This window comes from Ascaphus truei, chromosome 10 (assembly GCF_040206685.1).
Source record: "Ascaphus truei isolate aAscTru1 chromosome 10, aAscTru1.hap1, whole genome shotgun sequence".
In the NCBI taxonomy this organism is placed as follows: domain Eukaryota; kingdom Metazoa; phylum Chordata; class Amphibia; order Anura; family Ascaphidae; genus Ascaphus; species Ascaphus truei.
The window spans coordinates 10,084,986-10,108,572 of record NC_134492.1 but is presented as its reverse complement, the minus strand read 5'-3'; the positions used below and the strand labels follow the sequence as shown (position 1 = coordinate 10,108,572).

Sequence of the window (23,587 nt, the reverse complement as noted above, 5' to 3'; positions counted from 1 at the left end):
AGCAGCCCACTCGCTGTCAGACCCTGCAAATCCCTATAAAGCTGATTCTAAAAACACACAAAGAGAGGGACATGGGAACCCAGACGATTGGTTTCTGGAATCAGGAACAGTGTTTTGAAACATAAAAATTGGTTATATGACTTTACCACACTGATGATGCCTACCATACCACCCTACTTATGTCCTCCTAATATATGGTCTCTCCCATGTCATTGATTACACCCTGCAGAGCTCTTCTCTTGTCCCGCACTTCACTTTGGGTATACGCCTGAGCTCCTTCCATCTCTGCTGCCGGTTGGATTTCAGAAACTCGGCAGTCGGCACACACTGTATTACATGAAACACTCTGCATTATGAGGCTTCACAACGCATGATGAAGTTAAACTTGTCAAGTAGCGATACAGCTTATAGAACTCTGCACTGCATCAGTTTGGGCTGTATATAAATAGGGTTGACACACATCCCGTATATACAGAATTGTCCCTTAGTTCATTGACTTGATGTGAAATGCCTGAACTTAAAATTACTGTATGAAATGTCATTACCTTAAACATTTCTGCGTGAGAGTAATAGTTCCCTTTTCGGATAGCAGTGTCCTTACTCAGTTATTAAAATACCAAAGTTAGGACACTGCTTGGTCATCTCCTAATACCGTGACACCCGCCCCTATAGGCGTTACTTTTTCTCCCGCCGATACGTGTTAGTTCAGTCCGCGTCTTTGCCCGGCCAAGCGCAGAGAGGATAAAAAGCAGAGACTATAGCGGTCACGCGGGAAGTGTGAAGCGTTCGCAAATCATTCATCACTCATCATGACATCGCACTTTAACTGGATTTCATCCGTATTCTAAAAAAGGAATTGTGGCGACCCTATATATAAAGGTTGTTGAAGGATGTGTTTTTCTAAAGGAAAAGACAAGATGTCCTGCAAATGTTTGTGAACTATCTGAACTGAGACAGAAGAGTTGTTGACGTTCATTTGTTTTCTACGTTTTCCTTTGTCCGTCCGCGTGGTTATAAGTACTCTGCTCATTCCTGGCTGTTTGTTTTTTATCTCAAGGGCCATGCATAAATCCACTTTATTATAGCGGAGAACACAACGGAAACGTGCTTCTCCGAATCCACACTGTAAAGGAAAGCTTTCACAAATGTGTATACTGGTTTTTCTTTAAAGCATCAATCACCAGTATATTGTCGATATAATCCATCTCTGTTAATGTCTTTTGGTTCTAAGGTGGATTTTTATCTATAAACACTTCACTTAGGAACACAGTGGAAGTGCTCGTCAAAAATAATCTTTCAAACAAAGCGTTCCTATGTCATGTCGTGTGCTGTTTGTTGCTGAATAGGTTATGTAAACAGAGAATGTTATAATTATATGTGCTTATTCTGTATTGGCACTATCCATGTTTACTAACCATTTACATTTCTCAGAAGAGACTTTACACCTTAGTCTATGAACTGCGAAAGCGCCCATCTGGTGCGATTACCTGGAGAGCCAGATCGGAAATGTTCACACATTATAGAGTACGGGCCTTTGAATAAATAGCTGGGACCATATGGAGCTCAACTCATTTTATTAAGACAAAACTTCCAAGTGTTCAGTATGCCACTCATACCAAGAAATTCACAGTGATTTGCAACGTGCTGTATGATGAGCAACGTTTAACCCTTCCACTGCCTGAACGAAAGGGCTGATCCAATAGCTTTGCCAGTGAAAGGATGAATCCAATCGCTAGCTAGTTAAATAGATACATTATATATGTATGTATATCTTTATTTATATAGCGCCATTCATGTACACAGCGCTTCACAGCAGTAATACACGTCACAATCATATAAATAACAAATGATACAAATAACACATAAAGGGAAGAATTGCTTCAGACATAAAAGGGACACTTAGGAAAAGGAGTCCCTGTCCCGAAGAGCTCACAATCTAATTGGTAAGTAGGAAGAATGTACAGAGAGAGTAGGAGGACATTCTGGTAAGTGTGTCTGCAAGGGGCCAAGGTTAATAAATTAGGTGTATGATATCCCTGCTTCAGCACAGGTAGCTCAATCAGTGTCTCAGTCAGCATGACTGAGCCACTGATTGAGCACTTGTGCTGAAGCAGGGATATCCCTAATACCTAGCCTGTTGGTGGCCCTTGGACTGGAGTTGGCCACTCCTGCATTAGTGGACAGAGGTTTACATTCTCACACACACTGCAGTGAAGACACTAGATTCGGTCTCACCACAAAAAGGCAACTGGAGTCCTAATTGTACCTGCACATTCTAATACGTATATTACAATATCTTCATAAGTTACTACATCTTGATTACATAGAAAGCGTTACTGAAATTAATATTTCTAATTGCCATTGTGACTAATGTACCTGCCAAAAGCGCAATTAAAATGCTTACAAGACGGATATATTCGCAGACATTGTTGTAAGACGGCATAACTGAGATCATTCAGATCCCACAACAAGTGGCCGTCCTGGAACATAATACGAGATGCATTCTGCCATGAAAGAGAAGTAACATCTGTTTGCACAGCACTGTCTGGAAATGAGGTGCTAGCTTTGCAGAACGTGTGCTAAACTACAAACTGAACGAGCATTTCTTGCACGAGCGCCTTGTACTTTACCGACCTCGTTGAACTGCTGCCATTTAGGGAAACAGGTCTGCTATTCTATACAGCTGGAACCCGCACCCCATGGACTATCACGTGTAGGGATTTAGGAGTTGGGTCACCTGTTCAACTGAAGGAAAATGAGAAAGTTTAACATTTTCACCACGTCTTGATCGCGAGGCAGTGGTTCTCAACGCCAGTCCTCAAAATCTCCCCCCCCCCCCCTGCATCGGCACAGGTGGCTCAATCAGTGGCTCAGTCAAAGATTGTTTCTTGGAGATGAGGAGGAGCGCAGGCAGGTGTAGCAAAATATGCAAAAGAGAATAACATATATAGTGCAGATGGTAAACACTGTGCAGATAGATGTAATCTATAGAATAGAACTCACATAGATCGCAGAAAATATCACGTGTCAGAGATCCTTCTCTCTCTGACTGGAGCCCTTTGAATGGTAGCAGGGAAATCCCTCAAGGCACGGATATGTATGGATAAGAAGAAAAGCCACAATAGTGCATACTATTCCAATAATGTATTAATCAAACAAATAACACGAGTATATTACACTCACATTCGCCATGTAAAAATCAGGTGGAGGAGAGAACTCCTGACGAAGCATCTGGCGAAACGCGTAGAGTTTGCAGTGAGGGAACAAGCTCTGAAGGACTGGCAGAATTCGGTCTAAGGTCTCTTCCATTGGGAACTTCCGCCCTCAGCCGTGACGCGATAGCGGAAGTGACGCGACGGCTGTGACATATGCGGAAGAGAATCCTGAACGCTGTGAAGCTGCTTATACCTGCACCACCATATAACGAGCTGCGGTTCTCTCCTCCACCTGATTTTTACATGGCGAATGTGAGTGTAATATACTCGTGTTATTTGTTTGATTAATACAATATTGGAATAGTATGCACTATTGTGGCTTTTCTTCTTATCCATACATATCCGTGCCTTGAGGGATTTCCCTGCTACCATTCAAAGGGCTCCAGTCAGAGAGAGAAGGATCTCTGACACGTGATATTTTCTGCGATCTATGTGAGTTCTATTCTATAGATTACATCTATCTGCACAGTGTTTACCATCTGCACTATATATGTTATTCTCTTTTGCATATTTTGCTACACCTGCCTGCGCTCCTCCTCATCTCCAAGAAACAATCTACCCTTCTGGGACCCGGAACTGCCCCATCAGAGGAAGTTGAGCTGCCCTTTACACATATTTATTTTTCACTATTGGTGTTATATTGTGTGATAGTAGTTGTATTCCCAACAACATTATTGGTTCACTTGGGAGCGTCCAATCCACTTCCCCACCCATCCCCTCCACCTTCCCTCACATCCCCTTGTTTTGCGCTCAGTCAAAGAGCCTGCTAAAGCACAGGTGGCTCAATCAGTGGCACAGTCTTTGATTGAGCCACCTATGCTGAAGCAGGGATATCCTGAAAACATGACTTGTTAGTAGCCCTTGAGGACTGGAGTTGGCCGCCTCTGGTATAGATGCACTCCAGGTTCTGAAAGTCTTTTTTTGTTCCATTGCTGATTCGGAGGTGGTGTGGAGCAATCCCGTAACCCACTGGGATATATAAATCCTCTGAGGAGGCACTCCAACCACATTATAACCCAGTCACATTGACATTTGTGGTGGATATTATTGTAACAGACAGGGTGCACAATCGGTTTGTGGGTTAACTCAGGTGCAGAACATTACCTCTGAATGTGAACCTGGTTCCAATCCCACTGTCCGCTGTTAGCCCTTGGGAAGGTCAGGACACCCGTGCCTGCCAATATCCGATGTACAGTACGGTGTAAAGGAAGATACATTTTTCTTCATGTACAGTAGGCTTGGAAGCCTACAAGCATATGAAATAATAGCAAGATATTTACAACATATACAGGCATACCCCGCATTAACATACGCAATGGGACCGGAGCATGTATGTAAAGCGAAAATGTACTTAAAGTGAAACATTACCTTTTTCCCCACTTATCGATGCATGTACTGTACTGCAATCGTCATATACGTGCATAACTGATGTAAATAACGCATGTGTAACATGCTCTATAGTCTCCTCGCTTGCGCACAGCTTCGGTACAGGTAGGGAGCCGGTATTGCTATTCAGGACGTGCTGACAGGCGCATGCGCGAGCTGCCGTTTGCCTATTGGGCGACATGTACTTGCTCGCGAGTGTACTTAAAGTGAGTGTCCTTAAAGCGGGGTATGCCTGTACCCTTTTTTCATGATGTGCTACAAAGGAACTTGTTGGATTCGGAAGAATGGAGGGATTCCAATATTAGAGTTCTCACACAGTTCTTATGTTACAATGTTGGTCATTTTTAGTCAACTGTAAATATTATTTCTTATAAATTGAGAAATACTGTAGGATTTAACAATGTAATCAAAATGAAAAGAAAGAAAAGTGCAGGCACAATGCAACATATACGTATATACATACAGTACACAGAGAGAGGACTTGGTATGTAAGGTTAAAATGACAGAGGCTGCAATATGTGTAATTGTTTCCATAACCCTTTGTTATCAGGCATTTGTGTCAACTAACATATCTCTGTATACATTTGTTCTTTCATCTTATCACATTTCAATAATGCAAAAAAATGAGTCTGTAATGTCACAGTAACTATTAAAGAGGATCCTTATATATGAGCAAAGATGATGTGATCTGGTTATTTTCTTGCTTAAGGTTGCCTAATGGGGTTTCTAGGGACACAAAAAAACACACAAACACAAAAAATATATATATTTAATATTTTTTAACATATCTTGAAAAAATAAGGGCAAATGAAGAAAAAGATTGGTATCAGCAGAATATTTTAGTTGCCACAGCAACTACAAAGCTTAAATAATCGTGCTGCAGAATCCAGTCCCATAGCTTTAACTTTAGATACCCGCAATAAATGGAAAGGGATTCCTGGAGACACATTTTGCATGTTTGATTTGCACACTTTTATTAAGAAGTATGACTTTTAAGATTTTGTGAACAATAAAACACAAAATACTCAGCCTGGGTGTTGTCTCGTTTGTAGATGTTTTGACACATGCTTATTGAGACTTTTTACACCACGAGAATGTGTCCCATTCTCACGTCTCATACAGGACGCCCAATACGCGTCAAATTTAAACTGACAATAAGATTCTGGATTTAGGTGAATTGTACGAGAGTGGAGTAGATGTCACAGATTACACCGATTTCTCAGTTGAAGTCATGCTTTGATGTATCGTGTGCAGCATGCTAAACCTTTTGGGTTATCCCGGTAAAGTACAGAACCTGAAACACGGATTTGTTATCCTTACCCACAATCTTCACTCCAGTGGGTTAACACAGAGGTTTTCAACCTTTCTTGAGCACAGGCATCCCTTCTCATCAGGTCTCACTCACCCCTTCCTATTAGATCTCACTCACCCCTTCTCATCAGATCTCACTCACCCCTTCTCATCAGATCTCACTCACCCCTTCTCATCAGATCTCACTCACCCCTTCTCATCAGATCTCACTCACCCCTTCTCATCAGATCTCACTCACCCCTTCTCAACAGATCTCACTCGCCCTTTCTCATCAGATCTCACTCACCCCTTCCTATTAGATCTCACTCACCCCTTCTCATCAGGTCTCACTCACCCCTTCCTATTAGATCTCACTCACCCCTTCTCATCAGATCTCACTCACCCCTTCTCATCAGATCTCACTCACCCCTTCTCATCAGATCTCACTCACCCCTTCTCATCAGATCTCACTCACCCCTTCTCAACAGATCTCACTCGCCCTTTCTCATCAGATCTCACTCACCCCTTCTCATCAGATCTCACTCACCCCTTCTCCTCAGATCTCACCCCTTCTCATCAGATCTCACTCACCCCTTCTCATCAGATCTCACACACCCCTTCTCACACGCACCATACGCCCAGCATACCCACCTTCTTCCTATACACTCCACGTTCAGCCACTTTTACCCCACTTCATACACACCCTTATTCTCAACACACTCCCCATTCACCCCGTCACACTTCATACACCCCCTTATTCTCAACACACTCCCCAGTCACCCGTCGCACTTCATACACCCCCTTATTCTCAACTCAACTTGTGCTGAAGCAGGGATATCCTTAAAACTTGTCCTGTTGGTGGCTCTTCAGGACTGGAGTTGGCCACCCGTTCTAGAGAAACATCCATGTTTTAAAGCAGCAGTAAGCATGTATGTATTTATTTTCTTTAAGAGATATCTTCTTGCTCTTTCAAACACTTGTTTATATATTTTTAATTCTGATGCTTGGTTCCGGATATTAGCCGCTGAATATAAAAGCACCCTTTTCGAATGGTATTCTCAGCCACTTCAGCTGCTGTATTAGAACAAGCCCTGAAGTGTCCGCGAGGTTAGAAATGAAGCTTTTCCCAGAGCCCAGTGCAGTGTAAAGGTTATTATGGTAACCTCAGAAGCCAGAGATTAAGACAATCCTGTTTTTTTTTTTTTTAACTCTAGGAGGACAGTTACTTTAAATGGAAACCAAAGGTGACACATTCAATGTGATCTGCGTGTACATCTGCGTTGCCCCAAAGGCTGACAGCCTGATGAGGCTCCCCAAGAGCTGCTCGCCTCTGCAAGGGGCCAGCGTGCTAAGGGTTAACATTTCCTTGTACTTTGTGGTACGTCAACCCCACCCACTGGAATGTTAATGAGCCAAGAGGACAAATAACTGTTTGTTCACAGCTGCATTGAAAATCAACCACCCAAGTGTACATCTGCTTTGCCCCAAAGGCGGACAGCCTTTGGCGCAGCCGAAGTGCAGCAAAAGGGTGTGAGACGTTTGCTGCTGTTTGGTGAAGTTAAAGTGATGTTAAAGCTGCTCTATTTAAATTGGAAAATCACAAGCCCTTTATCCCTTTGTACCCAATTTTCCTACTCTATCTGTCCATGAAATGTCTGTGAATTGACTGTATAGCTCTGTTCTTTTAATGTAACCATTTATTGTTATAACTCTATGCCCAGGGCATACCTGTAAACGAGAGGTAACTGTCAATGTATTACTTCCTGGTAACACATTTTTATAAATAAAAAATAAAAAATCTTCTGCTTGTCATTATCAAGAATATTTATCTTTAGTGCAGTATATGGGGTCCTGGTATATATGGGGTCCTGGTATATGGTGTCCTGGTATATGGGGTCCTGGTATATAGAGTCCTGGTATATAGAGTCCTAGTATATAGAGTCCTGGTATATGTGCTACTGGTATATAGATGCCTGGTATATGGGGTACTGGTATATAGAGTCCTGGGATATGGGGTCCTGGTATATATGGGTCCTATTTTATAGAGTCCTTGTATATGGAGTCCTGGTATATAGATGGGGTCCTGGTATATATGGGTCCTATTGTATAGAGTCCTTGTATATGGAGTCCTGGTATATAGATGGGGTCCTGGTATATATGGGTCCTATTGTATAGAGTCCTTGTATATAGGGTCCTGGTATATAGATGGTGTGCTGGAACTAAAGAATGTTTTTTTTTAAATGCATTTTTAGTGAGAAAGTGCTGTTTGCAATAAATATGCACCCACAGGTGTATGAGAACTTTTATTTAAACAATGACGTGAAACTGAGACTTATAATGACTGTAATAACACGGGCATCCTGCAGGTGGCAGCATTGGCTTGCCAGGAACCAAGATGGGCGGGCAGACTTCACCCGGTGACGTATTTGGTTTCCGGTCATGTGACGTATAGCTATAAAGGGGAGGAAAAAGCCCGATATATCTGTGAGGTGTCCGCGCGGGGCGGTGTGGTGGGGACATGTCTGCTCTGAGGGCGCACAGGGTAAGCGGTGACCTTGTAAGGGCTGTTCAGCGGCTCCCTCGGTGTCCGGCTTGCTCCCCCCCGGTCCAGGTTACATAATGTCCTTTGGACAGTAACCCCCCATCCCCGGTGTGTTACAGGGCCGCGCCCCCGGAGCTCCGGCTTATTTACCTCTGTCTGTTCTCCACATCTTTGTAACGCGGATGGATCTCTTTACTTAGCGCTGTCATTCTGTGCCCGGCTTCCCCACCACCCGCCCCCCAAACTCCCCCCCCCCCACTCACCACCAACCCCCAAAACTCCCTCCCCCCCCACTCACCACCAACCCCCAAAACTCCCTCCCCCCCCACTCACCACCAACCCCCACTCACCACCAACCCCCAAAACTCCCTCTCACCACCAACCCCCAAAACCCCCCCCCCCCCTCACCACCAACCCCCAAAACTCCCCCCCCCCTCACCACCAACCCCCAAAACTCCCCCCCTCACCACCAACCCCCAAAACTCCCCCCCCCTCACCCCCAACCCCCAAAACTGATCCCCCTCCCCCCCTCACCACCAACCCACGCTTCTATCGCACATCACCAAGATTCACATGCTCGGGAAGTATAACTGCTGTAATGTTACTCGGGGTCCTATATACTCCTCTCCCGGGGTCATATATACTCCTCTCCCGTTCCTGTCTCTCTTGCTATATACTACATCAGGAGTGCTTAGCCCCTCCCACCCCCAACAGATCAGGTTTTCAGTGACTGAGCCTCCTGTGCTGGAACAGGGGTATCCTTAACCTGACCTGTTGGTGGCCTTTGAGGACTGAAGTTGCCGCCCCTGTGCTACACTGTAAGGCTGAAGGACGTTGGTGCCAGGCAATCTTCCCCACATATATGCTGTGTAATGTGACTAGCACATACCATATCTATCTGCAACTGCTGGTGAAGGTTTACTAGAGCAAAGGTGAAATAAAATATCCCTGATGAGTAAGAAGTAATTCGTGAACTAGGTATCGTGATTAACCCCTTCACTGCCAGTGTCGATACATTGTAGGACCCACCTGGCAGCAGTTTCTCAGTTCAATCTGCCCCCCAAAAATCTTGTTTTATTTGGTTGCAAAGCATAGACCTATGAGAATATGTATCGTTCTATACTATTGACTGGTATTGAATATATTGTTTGCACAGCCTGCTTCTGAATGTTATTTTACACTGCGTCCATTCTAGGATGACTTTAACTTTGTAATTGTCATGTTCTGTCATTATTTTTACTAATAATTATTGGTATCTGGGGCTATATTTTTAATTGTTGTTGAAGATATTCCCAATCTTCTCCTGGATTGGCCGTTGGCAGCTATAATATCTGGAACTCCAGGATTCATTTTTGGTTCAGCAAAGTTCTCACAACTGTTAATCAATGACATCTAGTGCTTCATCTTTTGTATCATTTTGCTGTGGTAGTGCAAAGAGGACCAATGAGTTTGTTCTGATTGACTGGCTTTGCCTGCTAATCGGTATGAATTCCTGTTACTCACATGCACTAAAGCAGCAGGTCGCCCTGGGAAGTCTGAGTTTAACTCGTATAATGTTGGTATCTCGTTTCCTGAGCATGTCCTGCTAGCATCTGAAACGCTTGAGCTTCATTTTTATACACCCAGACACCTCACAGAAACATGGCTAACCCTTGATGCAAATATTGCCATTCAGGGATACGCCATTTCTAGGAAAGATGGGTCAAAGAGAGGAGTGGGTGTTATTTTATTTTGCAGACACATTACAATTTAAGCTGCTAAATTGCCCCCCAAGCACACCCTCTCTCTTGAAATCCTAGTTGGCAAAATCTGCCTCCCCTTTCCTAAGCCCATCTTGATTGCTGGCATCTACCACCACTCTACAGTCCCTGATATATTGCCCAGTTTCTTGGCTCAATTTCCTTTCTGAATGAGAAGAGTGAGCTGCTAGTTCTTGGATTTTCAACTACAATTGGCTCGAAAAAAGAAAAGCAGAAAGGCGCACTGAGAAGCAATAAAATTGTAATCCATTTAAAATACCCACAATTGGGCTGTACAATCACAAATTATAAAAATATATAGGCATGAATAAACTTGCAACTATCCTGAGAGGGGAGGGATACTGGAGAGGTCTGGGTGCAAAGATGGTGCAGGTCCTGACCCGTAATACTCCGCCAAGCTGAGATCCCCTTCCTGCCGGTGTCTCTCTCCACCAATGAGTGCTCACATTGCAACTTCTCGTGCTCTCACAATTGGCTCGATCCTAAAAAACACAAAATCCAGATACAACGCAAGTCACTTAACCTAACGCAACTCATTTCCCAACCCACATGGACAAACCTGAAATCTCACAACCATTCCTTGCTAGACTGGATTCTCTCCTAGTCCCAGCAGAATCCAATCCTCTGGTATCCTGCCTGACATTTTCAGTGACCATGCAATAGTGTACTGTGCAAGGAAAATCAGACCACCCCAATCAAGCCCTAAAGTTTCCACTAGAACATTTAGCAACTTTAACCCACTACAGTTTCTGGTTGACTTTACCAACTACCCTTGGTACAGAATAGACTAAATTCCCGAACCTGCTTCTGCACTTGACTATTTCCAATCAGAGTTCTTAAAACTGATACCCATGCTCCACTACACAGAATAAGAGTACGGGGGCCCACCTTCCGTGGGTTACAACCGACCTTATAGCGCTCTACTATCTTAGAGATGCATTGTGGGAAAAGCTACAAAGTAACTGACACTACGAAGGATCTTAATATCAACAGATGCCTGCGGAATATGTACACAAGGCAAACAAGACACGCAAAAGAACAATATTACTCTGACAATCTCCTCCAGAATACATCAAACCCAGCTAACTTCTGGAAAGTCACCAACAATATATTCCAGTCTTCTAGCCATCAACAACAAAGTAATATCACTAAGGAGGCTATTACTCTAACAAATCCCACTGACCGTGCAAATACATTCAATGATTACTTTGTGGGGTGTGCTAATTTATTAGCGAAACGCAACCTGAACTACAAACATTAACCTTATTCTGAGTACCCCAATAGTCCCACCCTCTCCCAACACTGCCCACAATTTTTAATATGTCCCTGTGTCTGAAGAGGAGATTACACAAATGCTCCTCAAAATAAAACTAAGCAGCCAATGTGGACCTGATTTACTGCAATCTATGTACCTACGACTTTGTGCCTCAACTATTGCCAAACCGCTTGCTTCCCTAGTCAACTCTATTCTGTCTGCAGGGCATATCCCTAAGACCTAGAAAACTGCCAGAGATGTCCCAGTCTTCAAAAGCAGGGACAAAAACATTCTCAAACTACAGGCCAATCTCTCCTGGCCTGTTTTTCTAGGGGAAAATCAGGTGGGGCGCCCTCCACTTCTGTGTCTGGGGTCCAGGCGCATCACATGATCACCGGCGTTCACGTGGCGCATCGGCTGCCGGTTCCTCTGCACTGGGAAGGTTTTTGCGATAGTATTTATTTCACATAAAATGCATAATCTATAGGACACATTTCACCTATGAGTTATGGTCAGGATGCATTTCTGAAACCTTTTATGTACGAGTCACAGTAAACCAGTTTAGAACATGACTGTAAAGCTAGATTTGACTGAAGCGAACAAATGTTGGAGCCCAGTAGTATTGTCGATTCCATCTATTATTGGCAACTTAAATGTTTAACCAGAGCAACAAAAAATGCCTGCAATGCACAGCAAAAACATTCCAGGGCTTGATAGCATGGGAAATAAAACTGTTTTTACAAAAGTCACGAGAAGTAAAAAATAGACAAAAAAAGTCCTAACATGTTTTGTGTCAAGCTTGGCACTTTGTCAAAGATTAATTAAAAATGCTGCTTGTACTGTTCTTAGCCATATATAGAATCCGATGGCATTCCCCCAAGGGCACAAACCATAATGGTGCACCTCCCCCGTGGGGAGCGTAAAATAAACCAATGTAGAACCTATTTGAACGATGGTATTCAAGCCTTTATAAAGCAGAGGATGTGTGTTATACATAAGTGTACACATCTACAAAACCTTTGGGAAGATAATACATATTTAAACGTTCCATGTACACAAGATGCAAGTAATCCACATACATACCCAACAAAAGTTAATATTAAAATAATAGATACAAAAATTACATGTATATAACGAGATACACACGTATAGCTCAAACATTAGATAAATTGTATATCTGTAATATTCAATTCTTTAATCGTATATCATGTGCCGACAGAGTAAATTATAAATGTATAACTAGGTTGCATTTTATTACAAATTGTTTTTCGCTTTTAATATTAAATAAGAAATATGAACAAATAATGCCCTAGAGAAAAATTGTTTAAACAAACATAACTAAAATGGCTTTATAAGTAATTGCAAACACGGTACAGATGCAAATCCTGTTGTGCAGCAATGGTTGTCACGGTCATATCTGCTGTGGTGATAATAGGAACCTATGCATTCCAGCTGTTTGTGGTTCTCCTTCACAGGTGCTGCAGTGTATCACAAGACATGGCTGGAGGTCCCAGTCCACCCATCCTCATGCTGAGGCATCCGCAGCGACTGCCAGTCCTGGCTTTAGTTTTGGTGAGTGTTACTGGGCATCAAAATTGCAATGTATTTTACTTTGGACAGCTGCCCTTTGGCATGGGAAGGATTGTATAAATGGCTAGAGATAAGAATATCGATAACTCCCATTTTTTTTTTTAATCCAGCAGGAGTACTGCCACATTCCATACAGAGTACTCCAAGCTGTTTTATGATTCACAAGTCTGTAGAAAGCTGAAGGAAAAACGTGACAAGCAAATCAATATAAACTAAACTGTCAAGGAAACCGTGCTCTGCTATTCATGCCAGATTGTATGTCCAAGTTACAATTGTCATTTGCTTGTTTCTTTATATGAAAGAATTCGGCAATATTTAAATGGGACTGTCCCACAGAGCAGACAAAATTATGTTTGCAAACAAAGGAGAGAGTTTGCACCAAACCCTAAAATACCAATACCCAACCAAATAATCCAAAGGGATGGGGTGCACCCTTAAGGGAGAAAAACAGTAGGAATCACAGAGAAGAAAAGCCTACAAACGTAGGCTAAAACTCCCACAGAAGAATTGGGCACTTAAGGGTATGGTCAAAATATAAAAAAGTTTATTTATTTATACACCACTAAATACACACTATATAAAACCAATCTAACAAGAGACCTCTACAGAACAAGCACCCTACGTGTGTGTGTGTGTGTGTGTGTGTGTGTGTCACACAGGACAAAATCAGAATGGTCACACAGTGAGCGATAAACTTTAAATTAAGAGTTTGTCTCTCACTGCGTTACCGTTCTGATCACACTTTACACCTGTTTATACTTGCATGATTTACTTAGACATTGTGTAGGGTGCTTGTTCTGTATATTCTGCATTTAGTTGTGTATAAATAAATTGACACTGATATTTTGAACATACCCATTCTTCTGTGGGAGTTTCTTAGGCTTTTCTTCTCTAAAATAGTTTACTAATATCAATCAACATTATCAGTTTCCTTACAAAGTTTTCAGCACATTTAATTTCTTGCACAAATTAATGCTTTTATTTTCAATGGGTCTTGTTAAATGTTATCAAATAATTATGGTGTTCTGCTTTTGGCTAATAATATATAGATTACAAAATAGTTTACCTTTACCCTTCACCTATTTGGTCACGGATGGGAGCATAGTTAATTACACGAAGCCACAAAGTACAGGGGCGTAGATGCAAAATGTCACAAACCCTTTTATCGTAAAAAGTGGGTAAAAATCCTAAACCAAACACTCCAAAATATTAGAAACAAAACAGGAAACTTACATTAACATTGGAAACATCAATGGTTTGAAAAATATTAAAAACATTCGATTTTATATAGATCTCGGGGGTGCAGCAATTATAGGGGGACCGCACAAGGCCTCTATAACACACTTACCTTCCAGCGACACGTCGTCAAATCAGATGAATCTACAGAGATTACTTTGGAACCTATTCCAGAGCAGGAGTGCTCAACTCCAGACCTAAGGTGCCCCACAAACAGTTCAGGGATTTAGGATATCCCTCCTTCAGACAGGTGGCTCAATCGGAGCCTCTGAGCCACCTGTACTGAAGCAGGGATATCCTGAAAACCTGACCTGTTTGGAGGGGAGGAGGACTTGAGGTCTGGAGTTGAGCACCCCTGCTCTAGATCACCTCTGAAATCCTATGAAAACCATATTCTGTTACCCAAACCCACAACCACAATGTGTACTTTATTATTGTATTTTTTTTTCTATAGCGCTCAGCGAGCAGCAGAAAGAGTTTCAAGCGACCTCCCGGAAATTTGCCAGGGAAGAGATCGTCCCGGTGGCGGCACACTACGACAGAACGGGGGAGGTAGGTAAACATCGCTTTCACTTGTTGACCAGTTTAATATTTTTTTTCTGTAGTGAACATGTACATTTATTTCCCATTTCAGTATCCTGTTCCCCTCATTAAAAGGGCGTGGGAGCTGGGCCTGATGAATGCACACATACCGGAACATTGTGGTAAGAAAGTGGTGGTTTCTGCCGTTTTTTGACCCGCTGTTGCAGAAACGTTCTTGCTCTTACCCCGTCTGCTGTTTCTGTTTGGTAATGCTGCAGGTGGACTCGCCCTTGGGATTTTTGATACGTGTCTTATTACAGAAGAAATAGCTTATGGATGTACAGGTGTTCAGACCGCCATTGAAGCCAATTCTTTGGGTGTAAGTATATAAGGAAACTTACATCCCATGAAACGTATCAATTCTTGAAAATCTTTGCTTCATTTATTTTTAATATACATGCAGCATTTTAGCTGCTTAGTCCTTGAATGTATGATGCATTGTAGATTGTGATGGCCATTACTGGACCAACGTAAGAATACTTCATAGATGTTAAAGCTTTTGAGCCTTCACAAATCACTTTCAGTTTTAAACATCTAAGAAGAACAACGTTAGTTTTTCCTGTCTTGCCTTCTTTCTGGGCAAGCTACCCGCCTATCAGAACAAGCTCCTCATCCCTACCACATGCAGCACTTATCACCTGATATCTGACCCCAAAAGACTGTTCACAGTCCCAAGGTTCAACAAAGTATCCGGCCGCTCCTCCTTCTCTTACCGTGCACCCCAAAACTGGAACAACCTACCAGAGACTCTTACATCCATCACCAGTTTAAGTTCTTTTAAAACTAAAGCTGCTTCACATTTTAATCTGATCTGTAACTGTTACATATGCACAGAAAGATATGTTAACTGTTTATGCAATGTCTTTTAAATATAACCTTTGTTCATTTAATGTAACCATGTATTGTTATCATAACTATGCCCAGGACATACTTGAAAACGAGAGGTAACTCAATGTATTACTTCCTGGTAAAATATTTTATAAATAAACACTATCTGTAATGTATGTCTATCAAAACAGGCAGTAATACAATATTTTGTAACCCCTGATTACTCATTCTATATGAGATCCTTCATTGGTGGATGCTCTGATATTGGCAACAACAGTCTGTATGATTTGTTTAGATTTCCAATGACTGCAACAAATTAATAGACCTCAGTCATGTGTTCTTTGTCAATCAAACACTTACATTCTAGTGTTAGACTTTGTGTAAATGTGCATGGAGCATTGTGCAGTAGAGGGAAGAAACGGCTGTCCGGACCGTATCTGTGCATGTCCCGGTTTGTGTTTGGGAGCCTGAATATTGTATTTTGTGTGTGCGCTGGTTTGGCACAAAAGACTGATATTGCCGCAGAGTAACGAGTAGAAAATCGCAACGTCCCTGTCTCGCGACATTGACACTTTCTGCAGGCCCTGCGTCCATGCCCTGACCCTGCACTCTGCAAGTATTCTTGGACAAAACGTATTCAGTGATTGGTGACCAGGGGATTCCCTGTGGTCGGGGGGGACAATTAGTCGGCTCTGGGGGACCCCATTGTTCAGTAAGATTATTGAAATGAAATACAATCATTTTCGCACTGCTGCCTTATGCTGACTGACACTTGATTTATAACAATGTTTATTTTACAGCAAATGCCAGTCATCATCGCGGGGAATGAAGCACAGCAAAAGAAATATTTGGGGAGAATGACGGAAGAACCCCTAATGTGTGTAAGTCTCTCTTTAGAAGTGACAGTTTGTAATCCAAGTTGCGTCTCTAAGGCCGCCGATATAGTAGGCAATGGAGCGCATGGCGACGCAGACGCCTGTCAGTCAAGCGATCTGTGGCCTGTGATCCACAGCGACGGGGAGGCGTGGCCGTGACATCGCGTGAGCGGTTAGCCCTCATTGGCTGAACTGCGTATGTGACACACCTGTCATGCGACCAAATCAAAATAGTCTGCCTGAGAATCGGCTGCACGCTCTATGGCCTGCCTCATAGGTATGACCTTTTTGTTAGTGCCGTCGTGGGGCGTATGAACGCAGCCCAACAGATGTTTTTGGTGGCACTTTCAAGGCGGACACTTCGCGTTAATAGCCATTGTATGCTCCCTGAATTGTCACACCACCAATATACAGTCAGCGTTTTGAATTGTAATTTGTCACAAAGAATATCAAATGTAATAACCTTAATTGTTTCCTTGTCTGTGGAGATGGGATTGGATGCTCCCACGCATACTGTAAGCCAATAAGAGAACCAGCCAACCAGTGATAAGGAAATATTTATCTCCAGACTGGAGAAACCTCGCGTGCAGACAGGATAACAATTCTACCACCAATTTCTGCTAGAAAAAGACGTTAACAAGATAGTGTGAAGACTCATCAGGTCCCTCTTAATACATCTGTATTAAGCTAGTCGTTGCCCTTTGCATCTTGGCTATTCTGCCTCCTGTTTGTGACCCACGTGATGGTTTATGGATGATGTAAACGATTGGCCAAGTGCTAAGTATTTTCAGTGGATTTCAGCAGTAAAGTAACAAAGCATACTTTAAAACGATTTCAGTTATTAGGCTTAAAGTGGAGGGAAAATAATGACCAGAATAGGCAGGTCTCTGGCATCCATTCTTCTTCACTCCTATTCACATAAAGGAAATGCAATATTCTTCCTAAAATCTAATTAATAGCACCTGCTCGTAAACATTTAGTGTTTTTTTTTTTTAATTAATTAATTTTTTTAAGGCGTACTGTGTAACAGAACCAGGAGCAGGTTCTGATGTGGCCGGTTTGAAGACCAAAGCGGAGAAGAAGGGCGATGAGTACATTATCAATGGGCAGAAGATGTGGATTACTAATGGTGGCAAAGCAAACTGGTATGACTTGTTTATGAATGTATAGTTTTAGCCACTGAGGGCACTAGCAATATGTGGCACAATAATTGGGTGTTTCCTTCATCAACCGAGTGAAGTGTTCTAATTGTTGACTTGTTGCGTCAGTGCTTTAAATAATTGCACATATGTTAATTGAATTTATTAATCTGAAATATTAACATATAAAATGTTTGCTTAATAAGATCTACGAAACCCAAGTCGTACAGTTACCTTGCGGTTTTGGGATTCGTGCATTCTTTTGATGCATAGTTCTGATTTTTGCTTTTGTTGTTTTAGGTATTTCCTTCTGGCGCGTACCAACTCTGACCCCAAAGCACCTACAGGAAAAGCCTTCACTGGATTTATTGTAGAGGCGGACAGCCCAGGAGTTCAGATTGGCAGAAAGGTGATAACTTCCTGACATTTGGTTGTAATATGCATCATTGTGTGCTGCACAGCCTAGCACAATCTCCTATTGTAACTATCCTTTTTCTTTCATAGCTTGGTACAGGAATAATAATTTGAAGGGCCTCCGTATACATATTGGTGGTTATATCTATTTTATACTCAGAGTTTCATTTACTTGGCTGCTTGCAGAATGTCGTAACTATTGGTCACTGCATTTGTTTTGAACTTGCATAATTGGGATTTGTGAAGTCCTAATATTGAATGTTTATGCTCCCTCAAAACCAAGCCAAATCATAGTGTAATAGACCAACAAATAAATTAGGTGTATGCTATATACATGGCTAGGTAGTTGCCTGAAATGTCAAATAAATACAATGCAATGTTTGGTTATTTCACTCATTTCTGTGTCTGTTCTAATATGTTAAATCCACACATCCTAGAAGTTATGGTGGGTAAAAAGTGACAAGCCCGCTACTGTCCACTGTACAGTAAATACCACGTTGTGAGCACATTCTCAAGTCTCAGACAGGGCTGCAACACTGCATTTCCCCATTAACACTTCCTCTGCAGAAAGGGATTCTGGGACATCACATGCAAATGAGCACTGTCACCCTTTTGCGTCTTATCCATTTTAACAGGGAGCCCTTTAAAATGGATAAGAAGCGAAAAGTGACACTGCTCATTTGCATGTAATTTCCCAGAATCCCTGGCTGCAGTGGAAGCACTGTGTGCTAAGAGATAATGGTGAAAAGCAGGCTGCAGCCCTGTCCGAGACATGTGACTGTATTTGTATTTACAATATGTTAAAAGTAATGCTGGATTACTACCTAATCTGTGCCATTGCAGTAGTGCATCTAGCTATAAAGTCTATTTTAAAGCTTTCACGTGTCCTTTTTCAGGAGCTGAACATGGGTCAGCGCTGCTCCGACACGAGAGGAATAGTGTTTGAAGACGTGAGAGTGCCGGCTGAGAATGTCTTGGTTACTGAGGGAGCCGGTTTTAAGATTGCGATGGGAGCTTTTGATAAAACCAGACCCCCGGTAAGATTTTAGTGGCCTCTTGGTTATTTAAATTGACTGTTGCACTTTCCTGAATTGTAGTTAACCTGATCCACGCCCAAAATACAGGTAGCTGCTGGTGCTGTGGGATTGGCACAGAGGGCCCTGGATGAAGCTACCAAATATGCCTTGGAAAGAAAGACCTTTGGAAAATTGATTGCAGAGGTATGTAAAACATGGACAACGATGGGTTAAATCTTTCATGAGACACTGAAACGCAGTAACTGTAAAGTCGGCCAATATCACCCGAGTCTGGGGATACAGGAGAACAGAGAACGGGAAGCGCACAGCTCTGCAGAGAAGGGCTGGAGGCATGCGTCAAATAAAACTTTATTGCGGCATAACGGCCAAAAAATTAAAAGCAGATGAATCCTCCGACGCGTTTCCCACCTCTAGAGCGCTGCATCAAAGAGTCTAGGGATAGATGACTAGGCTGAGTAATCAGAATTGAGCAATACTTCCTGGCAACAATAAGGGCATCCAGCTCAGGCACAATCCTAAGGAACATTAAAGAAAACTAATTTGTTGGGAAAAAATTAATATAAATGATTTGTAATACTTCTGGAGCCAGGGATTTGTTTCTGTGGTGCTCTTGCAGGTGTGAAATGAACTCATATTCTGGAGGTTTTGGTCCAGCTGAGTAAAATAAATGTTTCCGTCAATTAAGTTGTTGCTTGTGACATTAAGTTTCGCTGGCAAAGAATTTAACATTATTTTCCATGTCTGGTTAGTGACTTTTTAAAGTTGACAAATTCCAAATCCGATGTCTTATAAACCAGCTGGTTATGAAAAACTTAAGCCAGGGGTGGCCAACTTCAGTCCTTAAGGGCCACCAACAGGTCAGGTTTTCAGGATGTCCCTGCTTCAGCACAGGTGGATAGTCGTTGACTGAGTCAGGGATTGAGCCACCTGTGCTGACGCGGGGATATCCTGAAAACCTGACCTGTTGGTGGCGCTTGAGGACTGGAGTTGTCCCCTCCTGATTTTAAACTGAGCCATCTTCTGCTTTTAGAATACTAATATACATGACGCCATTATTACACATTCTAGCATCAAGTTGTATCGTTCATGCTGGCGGAGATGGCAATGAAAGTTGAACTTGCCAGAATGGCTTACCAAAGAGCTGCTTGGGAGGTCGATTGTGGGAACAGAAACACATACTTTGCATCTATTGCCAAGGCCTTCGCTGGAGACATTGCAAACCAAGTGGCATCTGATGCAGTTCAAGTGTTCGGAGGCAATGGATTTAACAGCGACTATCCGGTTGAAAAGTTAATGAGAGATGCTAAAATTTACCAGGTATTTTATTTATAAAATATTTTACCAGGAAGTAATAAGGTATGAACATGGCATGAATATAACAAACAACGCTAGATGGCGCTCTAATACTTTACCAAGTGCAAGTGAATAATACTTAATAAACAAATGAACAGGTGTATGATAAGTATATAATATACAAGTGCAAAGTGATTAATTATATTTAATTAATCATGTGCAGTGTAAAGGTACAAAAAACACTCAAACCCTTAGACGGACTGTTTCAAGGTCCAAGAAATCATGAGCACAGAAGAACCAGGGGAGCGATGGTACCTTAAAAATAAAACAAAAACTACATGGTGCAATATTGTTATAACACAATGATGTGGCTTCCAAGCAACTACCCAGAGAGCTGGAATGGAGCTTTAAACAAGTATTGAGAGGGAGAGAGACTGCTGGGGATCCCGTGACGTCATCTCCAACCGGCCGGAACACCGGAAGTGACGTATCGGTTCCTGACAGAGACACAGTCTGGCGGCGTGCAGCGGCGGCGTGATGTGATTTTGAGATCACCTACATCCTATGCTGTTATCCCTTTGGGATCCTGTAAGCCTTCAATTTTATTGTGTGTGGATAAATCGTATGTTTTTATTCCTGGCTCTGTGTGTGTCTTTCTCTGCTTCAGATTGCACCTCTTCCTACTGGCTCCAGTCTGTGACCGTTTACCCTGTTGGTTATCTGCTTGTTTAAAGCTCCATTCCAGCTCTCTGGTGGTTGCTTGGAAGCCACATCATTGTGTTATAACAATATTGCACCATGTAGTTTTTATTTTTTATTTTTAAGGTACCATCGCTCCCCTGGTTCTTCTGTGCTCATGAACATGGCATGAACCTGCACTAGCTACAGGTGCTGGCTGTGCAGTGTCTTACAGGCTTCGTAAGGGTTTTTTTTTTTTTTTTTTTAAATATATTGCAATAGAAAGGCCGGCTTTATTTTGTGTTTTTTAAAAGTGAATCTTGTCCTATATAATGCAGAAAATGAAGCTGTATTTTTACCCTTCGCTTCACAGACACCAGAACTCTGTCCCATTCTCTTCCCCTGACAATGTACATTGCTATCGGATTACATCGTGTAAATATGGGGTGCAACAAAACTACCGGTTTCTAAAATGTTTGATACCATATTCTTTCAGATCTACGAGGGCACCTCACAAATCCAAAGACTTATCATTGCCCGTGAACATTTTGGCAAGTATAAAGTATGAAGTCTCTCCATGGAGTCGGCGATCACATACTAATCAAGTGCTATGAATACATATCAAAATATCTACATTTTGGCATAATTTCAATAATATATGCTAGTATAAGCCTTAATTATTATACTCCTTTCATAAGGTAGCGTTGTTTCTGCTCTGCTTTCAAAAGACTTAAGTACTGTAATGAACTAACTTGATTTTTGCTAACAGTATTCAATACATACAATGCCGTTTAAGTACTTCTAAAGAGGTGTGTGTCACAAAGACATAGATTTTGATGTAAAATATAATTTGGTTACTTGACAAAGGAAAGCCAGTATGTATTTTTTATAAAGCATTGTTTCACTTGTCTAGAAGCTGTATTACTTGATCCTTTCTACTCCGAAAATAAAATGTTTGCCCACCCATAGACTATTAAATGTTTTTTCTTTTGACGTGTAAGTTGGTCATTCTATTGCATATTCTAAAAATTATTTTCTACAATTAATTTACGAGTACTGTATATGTATTTGGTTTTTGTGTGGTTGAAAAAATAATTGAAGATCGAAGCCAAAACGCATTGGGGGAGTTGAGTGGTATAAAAATCATTGGCAGGCATGGGGGTATCGCAATGCAATCCTAGATATCAGAATTTATTGATTCCAGGTGATGTCATCTTTCAAATACTGGACTTGGATCAGCTGGTGCTTGGCGTTCTGCATTATAAGTTCATATTGAACCCTAGCTGCAGTCGTTGCGATTAAAGCTTTCAGCAGAAACTGCAACCTGGTTATACAGCTGTAGTGTTATGAGCTTGGTCGCAGGGACATGTATATAAACTAGATGGCAGAACATTTAATCACTTATCAAAGCTTGGTATAAATATGAAGTCTAAACAGCATAAGAGGAATGCCTAAAAAAGCCATGTTTACTAAATGGCACTATGCCATTAAGTCACATTGTCGCCCAAAGGAATTTATGGCCAATATTCTTGAATAGGCGGTTGTGTCCTCTGTCATTGTACCACTTAGTAAATATGGGCCACAATGACTGAATACTATTGTACTAAAAATAAATTAAATAAAAAAACAGTGCAAAATGTCAAAGACCTCACGCAATATGATCGAGATGATCTACTGATACTGGAGTTTTTCCTTCTGGTGTACTTTCAAAAACTGTCTTCACCAAAATTGTCAAGTGAATGGCCTTAATTGATATTGGCTATCACACTGCTGGAATTCATCACTTTTTTTTTAATGAACACACCGCACGTCTCTAACCATGTAACAAAAGTTTAAAATGTAACTTTTAAACCAACTTTCAAATGGCTGAAGCTGTGAAGTTATTCAAATACATCAGCAAATAAATAAGCCACTTGTGAGCACATTACATCTCTGGTCTGTAACCCTGCCCAAACCATACAAGAATAGTTTGGCTGAGCGTTCTTACAGAACAGATTGATGATCTTGCTCTCGCAGGGGCAGGTTTATAAAGCTCTTATGGGTTAATCCACCGGGTCCGACGTTGACGTCAACTCAATGGGAGTTGATACCAGATGTGGTGCAGTAACTTCTAATGGAGCTTGATGAATCCTTGGGGTAAGTTTGCATAGTGCCATCATACTATACCCTACCGGCCTACCCTATGCAACAGCAGGATGGATTTGGCTTTGAACCTACCTGGGGATGGTTGAAAAGCTGGCATCTCAAGTTTGGGCGTGGGATACTATAACAAGTATCAATCTTATTTCACAACAGATACAAGTATATTTACCTATTCAGTTACAGCACACACTTCCGCTTGTGCATGGCTCACGATTCAAGCTTTGCAACAGTTTATTGGACCCACCGGCCTGAAACATCGCATCAGCTTAACAAGGCCGTCCTGGTTTCGCCTTGTTGTTTTAATTATATGCAGCATGAGTAGTTT

At 41.9% G+C, this 23,587-nt stretch overlaps 1 protein-coding gene across 1 annotated transcript; it reads left to right on the top strand.

The window, feature by feature from the left end:
* The first annotated feature begins 8,301 nt into the window (after positions 1-8,301).
* Positions 8,302-22,120, top strand: ACADM (acyl-CoA dehydrogenase medium chain). Its single transcript, XM_075615783.1, has 12 exons — positions 8,302-8,433; positions 12,924-13,020; positions 14,729-14,826; positions 14,909-14,978; positions 15,075-15,175; positions 16,485-16,565; positions 17,574-17,704; positions 17,999-18,107; positions 19,009-19,149; positions 19,237-19,332; positions 20,218-20,466; positions 21,617-22,120. Exons 1-12 carry the CDS (start codon positions 8,410-8,412, stop codon positions 21,686-21,688), a joined length of 1,269 nt encoding a protein of 422 aa, XP_075471898.1. The 5' UTR covers positions 8,302-8,409; the 3' UTR covers positions 21,689-22,120.
* The last annotated feature ends 1,467 nt before the right edge of the window (positions 22,121-23,587 follow it).